Here is an 11,897-nt window from a genome sequence, read left to right on the forward strand (position 1 = left end):
GTTACAAGCTTGGTCACGGAACGAATTCAAACTGCGGTCAAGCCAGCCTCCACTCGAAAAGTAGCAGTCAAGCCAGCCGCCCCTAATTTTGTTCATACTAGGCATTACGGTAATAGGTCGCCAACTCGCGTCGAAGCCACCTTCAAAATAAAAGCTTCCCAATAATATGGACATCAGTGCTCTTCGGTTTAAGAATGCAACCAGCAAAGTTAATTTGAATCTTGAAAAACATTACATACATACATTAAAAAATTTACTTTGATATCTTAGGACAAATAAATGGTAATGGGCTCCACTTATATAGTGCTTTATCGACATCATCACAGTGCCCAAAGCGCTTTACAAAGCCTCAAATTCACACACACATTAATAAACCAATGGGCGACTGCTGCCATGCGAGGCACTGCCAGGCCCACTGGGAGCAAATTAGGGTTCAGTGTCTTGCCCAAGGACACTTCGACATGCGGACAGTCGGACCAGGCATTCGAACCTGTTCTACCTACTGACCCAAAGCCACCCCAACATAATCCCATTGGTATCGCAAGACAAGTCCAGATCTGTGTGACAGACCACCAAGGACTCCACGAAAAGAGGTTTTATGAAGATCTGATATTGTATTTCAAAATAGAAATCTCTGAAAACTGCATATGTTACTTTCATTACCCCTGACTGAAAAAAATCTGTTAAATATTTGTAATGAGATATTGCAATATCGGTCCAGTTCTGGGGGACACTACACCACCCCAGGTCTCCAACAAAAGAGGTCCCATCAAAATCTGATGTGGCATTTCAAAATAAAAGTCCACTGAAATTGGTATATTTCACTGTCATGTTCACGGATTTCAAAAATTCATAAAAACAATCTCCTAGTTATCACAACACCAGACCAGTTCTGGGGGACATTACACCACTCCAGGTCTCCAACAAAAGAGGTCCCATCAAAATCTGATGTGGCATTTCAAAATAAAAGTCCACTGCAATTGGTGTATTTCACTGTCATGTTCACAGATTTCAAAAATTATTTAAAAAAAAATCTCCCAGTTATCACAACACCAGACCAGTTCTGGGGGACACTACACCACCCCAGGTCTGCAACAAAAGAGGTCCCATCAAAATCTGATGTGGCATTTCAAAATAAAAGTCCACTGAAATTGGTAGTGTCCAATCATTACAAAGATTTAACAGATTTTTTCAGTCAGGTGTAATGAAATGAAAGCAACATATGCAGTTTTCAGAGATTTTTATTTTGAAATACAATATCAGATCTTCATCAAACCTCTTTTCGTGGAGTTCTTGGCGGTCTGTCACACAGATCTGGACTTGTCTTGCAATACCAATGGGGTTATTTTAGGGTGGCTTTGGCTCAGTAGGTAGAACAGGTTCGAATCCCTGCTACGACTGTCCGCATGTCGAAGTTTCCTTGGGCAAGACACTGAACCCTAATTTGCTCCCAGTGGGCATGGCAGCGCCTTGCATGGCAGCAGTCGCCCATTGGTTCATGAATGTGTGTGTGAATATGAGTCTTTGTAAAGCGCTTTGGCCACTGTGATGATGTGGATAAAGCGCTATATAAGTGCAGTCCATTGCCATTTATTTTTCCTAAGATATCAAATAATGTAATTTTTTTAATGTAGGTATGTAATGTATGTCAAGATTCAAATTAACTTTGCTGGTTGCATTCCTTAACCGAAGAGCACTTACGTCCGTATTTTTGGTAAGATTTGATTTTGAAGGTGGCTTTCGCCGCGAGTTGGCGACCTATTACCGTAAGGCCTATCCATCCATCCATCCATTTTCTGAGCCGCTTCTCCTCACTCGGGTCGCGGGCGTGCTGGAGCCTATCCCAGCTGTCATCGGGCAGGAGGCGGGGTACACCCTGAACCGGTTGCCAGCCAATCGCAGGGCACATACAAACAGACAACCATGCACACCTACGGGCAATTTAGAGTCTCCAATTTATGCATGTTTTTTGGGATGTGGGAGGAAACCGGAGTGCCCGGAGAAACCCCACGCAGCCACGGGGAGAACATGCAAACTCCACACAGTCGGGGCCAGGGATTGAACCCGGGTCCTCAGAACTGTGAGGCTGACGCTCTAACCAGTCGGCCACCGCGCCGCTCCGTAATGCCGAGTATGAACAAAATTAGGGGCGGCTGGCTTGACTGCTACTTTACGAGTGGAGGCTGACTTGACCGCAGTGAATTCAACCGTACTGTGCGAGAGGAGCTTGTGTGAGGGGGTGGGGGCGTTTGTACCACGGTGTGTGGCGCATCCTCACCACGCACATGCCCACCTACCTCCAGACTTGCCCCAGCTGCAGGATGTGTATGATGGCCTGCCACAGCCAGATAGTGGCCAGCTGCAAGCGGTCCTTGCCGGGATAGTGGCACCCCGGAGCCACCGCACCCCGCTTTGTCAGACCCTCCACCTCCCCGAGCCCCCCGCCGGTGTAGTCCTGCACAAACCAGCGGAAACTCAAAATCTGGACCAGCACCGATGGCACCAACACGAAGAAGAGCGTGAGGCCAAACCACAGGTAGTCCCGCCTCTGGTAGTACTCCACCGCGAGGCACAGGTCCGTACCAACGTCCCAGAAGAAGACGAGGAGGGCCAGTATGATCCAGAGGCAGTCCAGCCACAACTGCTGCCGGGGTGGGCAGTGAGTTTCGCGGATGCCGACCCCCCCGGCGGCGGGTTGGCCCCCGCCGAGCAATGAGCCGAGGCAGGCGGAGCGGCAGCCCCAGTAGCACGCCGAAGAGCGGCAGCACTGGCAGATGTGGATGGCGGCCGAGTCCAGCCGCTCGTCGGCGTCGACGTCGTAAAGCTGGGCGAAACCCATCCCGGCTTTACCGTCCGACTGCGCGGCCATGTTCCCCTTCCCGCTCGTACCCTCCGGTGAAAAGCACGACAGCCGCACCGTGGTGCTTCTTTTTCGCGGGGTGCGGACACCGCGTCTCTTCCCTGATACCTGCTGCCGCTGCTGTACGCTGCCCTCGGTGTCTCCTTCCAGCCCGGGCCGAGGAGAGCCATCAGAGCTCCCTTCCCCGGTCCATTGAAGACCCCGTCAATACAACCGGACACCTTATCCACGAGCCCTGTATCGTCTGGTCATTTGGGCGACTGTAGCCTATGACGTCATACATCGCGCTTAAAAAAACAACAACAAAAACAAACAAACGGCCGAGCGTGAATGGACGCGCTCGCCCCAGTGGTGGTTTCTTCGTCCCGGTCGTTCGGCTACTCTCACCACTCGCCCCAGCGCTTGTCACGACTGACACGGCTGTCCGACCCCGGTCTGCACTGCCCAGCACCGCTGCCACGCTGGATCTCTCACTCCGCCCTGGACGGGAAACCGACTTCAACACAGACGAGAACGTAGACAGTTGGTTCCCCAGTTGTTGCAATACATCAGCGTGTCTGCCATATTGGATGTGGCATAACCGCCTGTAAACTTTTGCAAATGGACCTAACTTCAAAAAGCGACAACATACAAAGCACGCACACACGCACACATTTTTAGTCTGACTACTGTACATGTTTTCTCCTTATATGTTTAGTACTGAGCACCAAACCAACGTATGTATTTTAAAAAAATGTTTTCATGAATATTTACAGCTACCAATGTATAGAATGCCGTTACTGTGATGATAAATATTTAAATTTATAGAATGAATGCTAAATTTTAAATATTTAATTAGTGTCTATAATAACCGATAATAATAATAATCTGATGTGATTTTCTATTAAATAGAGCAGTAACATTTGCGTTGAGGGATTTTGATTATCCATCCATCCATTTTCCGTACCGCTTATCCTCACTAGGGTTGCGTTTATATTCGTTGATTTATATCAATTTAACTAGCCTACTGGCAAACACGCAATCACATTCCAACATACTTCTTCCCTCTTGCAGTCAACTTCTTAAACACCTAACCTACAATTCCATTGCAACATGCTGGCAATTTTTTGTCTTTTTTTTATCTTGAGTTTGTTGTCACATTTTTGTCGGGCCAATTATATATTACTCGTGCTCTCGCTGTAGTAGTCTCACCACGCTGCACTATTTGCATATCTGTTGGTGCCCAAAAGTGGCCACTCATGCCAGAGTAGCATCTGCTCCATTTGCACACTGATTGAGGAGTATCTGCAACATTTGCACAATCAACATTGTCCCAGACTGTCGTACTACTCGCTTGAAGTCTCGGCGCCCTTGCACAATGGTCATTGCAATATTAGTCATTCAAACTGCTCTAAGTGGTAGAGTGCTCTAAGTCATTCGAACTGATCTAAGTGCTAGAACTGCTCTAAGTGCTAAGTGCTTTTTGCCCAATTGTCAAAAAAATTAACATAATAAAAAAAATAATAAGAATAATGTACCGGCAGGCGGCACGGTGGAGACTGGTCAGAGCGTCAGCCTCATAGTTCTGAGGACCCGGGTTCAATCCCAGGCCCCGCCTGTGTGGAGTTTGCATGTTCTCCCCGTGCCTGCGTGGGTTTTCTCTGGGCACTCCGGTTTCCTCCCACATCCCAAAAAACATGCATTAATTGGAGACTCTAAATTGCCCGTAGGCATGACTGTGAGTGCGAATGATTGTTTGTTCCTATGTGCCCTGCGATTGGCTGGCAACCGGTTCAGGGTGTACCCCGCCTCCTGCCCGATGACAGCTGGGATAGGCTCCAGCACGCCCGCGGCCCTAGTGAGGAGAAGCGGCTCAGAAAATGGATGGATGGATGTACCGGCATTACCAGATAACGAGCAACCCTTTATTGCTCAGTGACTGTTTTTCTCAATGTCTTTATGTCTCAAAAGTGTACTCTGTAAATTGACTGTCTGTTGTCGTACTAGAGCGGCTCCAATTCCCGGAGACAAATTCATTGTGTTTTTTGGACATACTTGGCAAATAAAGATGATTCTGATTCTGATTCTGATTCTGAATCTAACTAACTAACTGGCAATCACTGAAGATAGACTATAGACTGTCTGACAGCTGCTTCCCACAGCTTTTCAGCAGTTTATCTTTGGGAAACCTACAAAAGTTGCAGAGCTAGCATTTATCATACTAACATTCAGACAGTACTGTATACTTCAGCACAGTTTAGTTAAGTGCGAAAAACTTCTTTATATGGCTGGTTTCACCGGAGACAGATGTACTAGAAACTAAAGACATGTCTGTTGACTTCAAGAAGAGAAGTGCTCTCTCCAATCCTCCCCTCACCATCAAGGGCTTACAAGTAGAAACAGTAGAGAGCTACAAATATTTGGGCACAGTGATTGACAACGACTCAAGCCATGACCTGAACACTTCTGCCATCTGTAAAAAGGGCCCACAAAGACTTTTCTGCTTAGACTAAGACGGACTAATGCAAAGTGGAAAAGTGTTATGTCGTCCGATGAGTCCACATTTCAAATTGCTTTTGGAAATTGTGGACGTCGTGTCCTCCGGGCCAAAGAGGAAAAGAACCATCCGGACTGTTATGGACGCAAAGTTCAAAAGCCAGGATCTGTGATGGTATGGGGCTGTGTTAGTGCCAATGGCATGGGTAACTTACACATCCGTGAATGCACCATAAATGCTGAAAGGTACATACAGGTTTTGGAGAAACATACACTGCCATCCAAGCGATGTCTTTTTCATGGACACCCCTGCTTATTTCAGCAAGACAATGCCAAACCAAATGCATGTGTTACAAGAGCGTGGCTTCGTAGTAAAAGAGTGTGGGTACTAGACTAGCCTGCCTGCAGTCCAGACCTGTCTCCCATCGAAAATGTGCGGCGCATTACGAAGCGTAAAATACGACAACGGAGACCCCGGACTGTTGAACAGGTGAAGCTGTACATCAAGCAAGAATGGGAACGAATTCCAACTACAAAGCTTCAACAATTACTGTCCTCAGTTCCCAAACGTTTATTGAATGTTGTTAAAAGAAAAGGTGATCTAACACAGTGGTTAACATGACCCTGTCCAAGTTTTTTTGGAACGTGTTGCAGCCATAAAATTCTAAGTTCATAATTATTTGCTAAAAACAATCAAGTTTATCAGTTTGAACATTAAATATCTTGTCTTTGTAGTGCATTCAATTAAATATAGGTTGAACATGATTTGCAAATCATTGTATTCCGTTAACACATTGTCCTAACTTCATTGGAATTGGGGTTGTATAATTATAATAATCATTTATTCATTCATCTTCCATTACACTTATCCTCACAAGGGTCACGGGCATGCTGGAGTCTATCCCAGCTATCTCTGGCAGAGAGGCGTGGAACACCCTGAACTGGTCTCCAGCCAATCGCGGGGCACATATAAACAAACAACCATTCGGACTCACATTCATACCTATGGGCAAGTCTTCAATTAACCTACCCTGCAAGTTTGTGGGGATCTGGGAGGAAACCGGAATACCCGGAGAAAACCCACACAGGTACGGGGAGAACATGCAAACTCCACACAGGCGGGGCCGTGATTTGAACCCTGGTCCTCAGAACTGTGAGCCAGATGTGCTAACCAGTCGCCCACCATGCCGCCCTAAGTCATTTATTTAATCAATTTTAACATTTTGTTTTGTCTCGTGGTACGGTAACTTAACAGTGCAGAACAAAATATGGTTGCAAGACATTATCAAAGTGGCCAGTAAAATAATTGGCACTCAGCAGCCTTCTTTGACTGATATTTATGAGGGTCAAGTCTTAAAAAAGGCACAGCAAATCTTGGTTAGCTCTGATAAGCCTCTATCAGAAGAGTTTGTTCTTCTCTCCTTTGTACGGTGTTAGGCTTCCGGGGCCCAGAGTAACAAATTTAAATTTTCCTTTTTTTCCCCCCCAAGATGGTGGCGCATGCATACGCAGCGGCTGCTCTCTGTCCCAAACAAACAGTGTTTTCATGTTTGTGTTTTAGTCCGTGTTCATCATGTTTACATGTTCCAAGACGCAGATACAGTCGCAAGCTTCTGCTCGACACCGGCAGAACTAGTTTAACCAAGTTAAAGTCTACTCTGACTGAGGAGCTACGGAACTGCGGTCTGCTCCGGGTGCCTACAACAGCTGTGACCCCCACTCCTGCATCGCGCCCAGAGTGGAGGCACCACAAACGGCAAAGGAGGAAGCAGAAACGGGGCAAGCGCGGAGGTATCCAAGCTAGGTTAGCAGCTAACCCTCCACCATGTTAGCCAACCTACGCTCTCTGGACAACAAGCGTGCTGTGTTTTGTGTTTGTGGAAACATGGCTTAACAGCAGCATTCCAGACACCGCAATTCAGCTCGACCGGCTAGCATGCTACCGAGCAGACAGACCTCTCGCGGGAGGCAAGAGTTGCAGCGGCGGACTGTGTGTTTACATCAATGACGTCTGGTGCCGGGATGCTATCTTGGTCAGTCAACACTGCACACCGCTACTGGAGTTTATGGCTCTGAAGTGCCGGCCGTTTTATTCATCACTTAAAGACTGTTTTTCCACCACAGACTGGACCATGTTCAAACAGGCTGCCACCTACAACTCCATCACAGACCTTCAGGAGTACACAGAGACTGTTACTGTCTACATCAGCAAGTGCAGGGATCATGTCACCATCACTAAATCCATCACTGTCTGTGCCAATCAGAAGCCATGGCTGTCGGGGGAGGTCTACAGACTACTGAAGGTCCGTAATGCGACTTTTAGGTCTGGGGATGAGGAGGACCTGAGGACAGCCAGGGCCAATCTGTCCCGTGGCATCAGGGAGGCCAAGAGGGAGTACTCCAGGAAGATTGCCCACCGCTTGAGTGACAACAGTGACACCATGAGTCTATGGCGAGGTATTCAGACCATTACGGACTATGAACTCTCACCACAGAACTGCGACAGCTCCACCTCCCTGCTAAATGACCTGTCATTTAGCTCAGGTTATGTCATGGGGCAGCAATTGCGCCCAGAACTGTTTCAAGCCTCCATGTGATGTTCAGGGCTATGTTTCAAATGACAATCCACAGACTCCATCTGGGGATCCTGATTTATCTCAAGTGCCCACCTGTTACCAGGACATTAAAGACGTTTTTTCCAAGTCCAAGGCCAAATCCCTTCCATCCCACAGACCTTATGACTGGGCTGTTGACTTGCTGCCTGGAACCACACCCCCACAAGGGAGGTTATTCTCTCTTTCAGGGTCGGAACACAAGGCTATGAAGGATGTATGAAGATGAATCACTGACAGCCGGGATTATTCGCCCATCTTCATCCCCTGCGGGAGCCAGATTTTTCTTTGTGTACAAGAAGGACAAGTGTCTACGACCCTGTATCGATTACCGGGGTCTCAATGACATAACGGTCAAAAACAGGCACCCTCTTCCTCTCATCTCCATCGCCTATGAGTTCCTGGAGGGAGCCAAGATTTTCACCAAACTCGATTTAAGAAATGCATATCATTTAGTCAGGATAAGGGAGGGGGATGAATGGAAAACAGCATTCAACACACCAACGGGACATTATGTGTATTTGGTGATGGCTTTTGGACTAACTAATGCTCCAGCTGTGTTCCAGAACTTTGTCAATGATGTCCTGCGTGACATCTCTCTTATCTCTTATCTCTCCAAAAAACTGACCACAACCGAGAGAAATTATGACATTGGTGACTGTGAACTGCTGGCTTTGGTGGAGTGGAGGCACTGGCTAGAGGGGGCACATACTCCGTTTTTAGTATGGACAAATCACAAGAACCTGGAATATCTTAAAACTGCTAAGAGATTAAATATGAGGCAGGCTAGATGGGCTCTGTTCTTCACTAGATTCAATTTCACGTTATCCTACCGACCTGGTTCTTAAAAAGGGTAAGCCAGATGGTTTATCGCCCATTTTCTGCGCAGATAATTCTTTGTCCGACCCTAAAACCATTTTGCCCAAATCATGTTTCGTTTCTGCGTTTGTTTGGGACATTGAGACTGCGGTAAAGGGGGCTCTGAAGAACACTATTAGCCCTGAAAATTGCCCTGAAAACAGGCTTTATGTGGTTCCGACCTTAAGGGGAAGAGTCATCTACTGGGCTCACACTAACCGGACTGTATGTCACCCAGGCATTGCCAAGACTCAATCTGTGGTCGAACAGCGCTTTTGGTGGCCCAATGTTAGAAGGGATGTTACCAATTATGTCAATGTTTGCCAGGTATGTGCTGCTAACAAGTTCTCTCGTAAACGTCCTTCTGGGGAGTTGCAACCCCTGCCAATACCATAACGTCCTTGGTCAGACATTTCCGTAGACTTTATGACGGAATTACCGGCCTCGAAAGGAAATACCACAATTCTCACAGTTGTGGACAGGTTCTCTAAAATGGCACACTTCATTGCACTCCCAAAACTTCCCTCAGCTAAAGACAGTTAATGAGTTAATGATACACCAGGTATTCAAGTTCCATGGTTTCCCCAAGAATGTGGTATCCGATAGGGGTCCCCAATTCATTTCGCAATTTTGAAAGGAGTTTTGCAATCTCACAGGTGCTACCGTCAGTCTGTCATCTGGGTTTCACCCTGAAACCAACGGACAAATCGAGAGGCTGAACCAGGACCTGGAGACTGGGCTCCGATGTCTCGCTTCACAGGTCTCAGATGATGTCTCAGAAACTGGTTTGGGTCAAATTAAAAAAGGGCAGCTGAGAAGATCATTGGAACCTCTCTTCCCTCCCTGCAGGACATTTGCAGTACCCGCGTCACCTGCAAAGCCCTCCGCATAGCGGGGGATGCCACCCATCCATCACACAGCCTCTTCAGTCTGCTGCCATCAGGGAGGAGGCTACGGAGTCTGCGGGCCAGGACTAGCCAACTCAAAGACAGTTTTATTCATCAGGCTGTCAGGAAGCTGAACTCTGCCCGCTCTGTCCCCTCTACCTCATCTGCCCTCTGCCCGCCTGAACTCTGAACTCTGACACCCCGCAAACATGTAGATGCACACACAACCACACACACACATACCAGACTCAGGGTGGCACTAGCCACTTTAGCAGCATTGGGGTTTTGTCATGTAATTTATAAATGTCTTATTTGCCTTGGTTTCCTGACCTTGACTAGTTTGCACACGTCACCTGACCTTTGATACTTGCACATTCAATTAATACTTCTGATACTGCCTATACTATAGTTTATTTAGCTTTTATATTATTATTTGTACTGTCTTTTGTAGCACCGCAGGCCATTGAGTACCGTAATTTCAACCCTCTGTATGTGTTACGCATATTGAAGAATTGACAATAAAAGTACCTTGTACCTTGTAAATGAAATACTTAATCTGCATTACTGTAGATTTTTATTCGTAATGACATAATAAAAAAAAAATCTCCATGTGCCTCTTGAACAAAGTACTTCCTTTATCTTACCTGTTTTAACGCTGGTAATTATTAACAAGTTTTTAATTGTTTCTATTTAATAGATGTAATTAGTCAAATCTGGGAGGACAAATCTCTGTAACTGACGGCGCTATACATAAGTGAATGACCTGATGTCTGTCAAACGTTTGTTACTCTGTATTATTTAGAGCTGTGATTCTAAACCCGTGGGTCGGGACCCAAAAGTGAGTCGCCGAGCCAGTTTTGGTATTTTCTACGTATTTCCTGTTCATATACATGGGTGAGATGCGAAATGCAGCAGTGAGCAGCCTCACCTCAACTCACATTGTGCAATCCTTCACCAACTGGGTCGAGGAGGCTTACAAGCCTTAGCAAGTTAATTAATTACATTTAGCAATGAGCAAGTGCCTGTTTCTGTATTTCCCCACGTCTGCAATATATATATATATATATATATATATATATATATATATATATATATATATATATATATATATATATATTTCTTTTTTTTTTGCTGGGGAGGGGGGCACTTTTAATATGCACTCAAATTTTGTATGGTCAGGCAGGCTAATGTATAATATTTTTGTGTTCCTATTTAGTTTTGCTGATCACATAAAAGCACAACATGAGAGAGACAGTATCACAAAGGCAAACTTACCGTTAGGCAAACAAAGGCAATTGCCTTGGGCACCAGGATTTCCAGGGCTCCCCAAAAACTGATTCATATAGTTTTCTTCAGTTTAAAGCAATTACTATTGTTTTGGTTCTGATTCACATGCTTAAAGGCCCCCCTTCTATCAAATCCAAACACTGTTGTATGCCTAACACAGGTCAAAATGAGTCTGTGACCTGGTTTAAGTTTGACATACGTATATGCGGTTTGTTGTTTGAATACAAAAGATGATAAACGGCACAAGACTTGCAGAACAACCTGATCACATTTCCGTGTTTGTAACATAGAGTTCCTAAATATTCAAGTCCCTACCAACTTTGTGGTTGCTACAAGCCCACTCATTTCAGGAAAAATGGCTGTGACAACATGGCTGCATCTTATGAAAAGCTTTTCATCACTTGCTGAGTTGAGGAATGAATGGCTTAAATTGATTTTTATATAAATTCCTCAGCAAAAAAGAATTGTGCTTTGTTCAAGCCCAGTGTTTTAATTTGTTGTGTAACTGTGGATGAAATACTGTAGTGACAATATCCCCCTCTCTTGTTTTTTCCACCCACGTCCTCTGTAGGAATTCATGCCTTCCTGTATTGCTACTGTCTCTCTATCTTTATGGTTTAATAAAACTGATCATGTCATACACTGCCCTGCAGTTCCATTATTGGAGCCGGGAGGGCGCTTTGTGTCCCCCCCCCCCCCCCCCCTCCCCTCTCTGTTTTCAGCACCTGTCTTCAATCACCACCGGTGTAAATACGCCTGCCTGTTCCCGGAAATCCTCGCCCAAGTATTGCAGCCTCTCCTAGCGGTACCACGGCTCACCTTATGTCAAGTAAGCTATACTGTTCCTCGCTTCCCTTGTTAACGCTTGTGTCTCCTCGTTTCCAGTGCTCCCCTGTGTTCCTGACCCATGTCATTCCT

General features: G+C 46.0%; 1 protein-coding gene across 1 annotated transcript in view; it reads right to left on the minus strand.

The window, feature by feature from the left end:
- The window catches only part of xkr6a (XK, Kell blood group complex subunit-related family, member 6a), a 34,168-nt gene extending 30,827 nt beyond the window's left edge, over window positions 1–3,341 (minus strand). Inside the window, exon 1 of the mRNA XM_061691058.1 lies at window positions 2,298–3,341. Coding sequence (XP_061547042.1) covers window positions 2,298–2,869 — 572 coding nt within the window. The 5' untranslated portion in view covers window positions 2,870–3,341. The remainder of the gene's footprint in view (window positions 1–2,297) is intronic.
- Between the last annotated feature and the right edge of the window lie 8,556 nt (window positions 3,342–11,897).

The sequence above is a fragment of the Phycodurus eques genome, chromosome 1, assembly GCF_024500275.1.
Source record: "Phycodurus eques isolate BA_2022a chromosome 1, UOR_Pequ_1.1, whole genome shotgun sequence".
Lineage (NCBI taxonomy): Eukaryota > Metazoa > Chordata > Actinopteri > Syngnathiformes > Syngnathidae > Phycodurus > Phycodurus eques.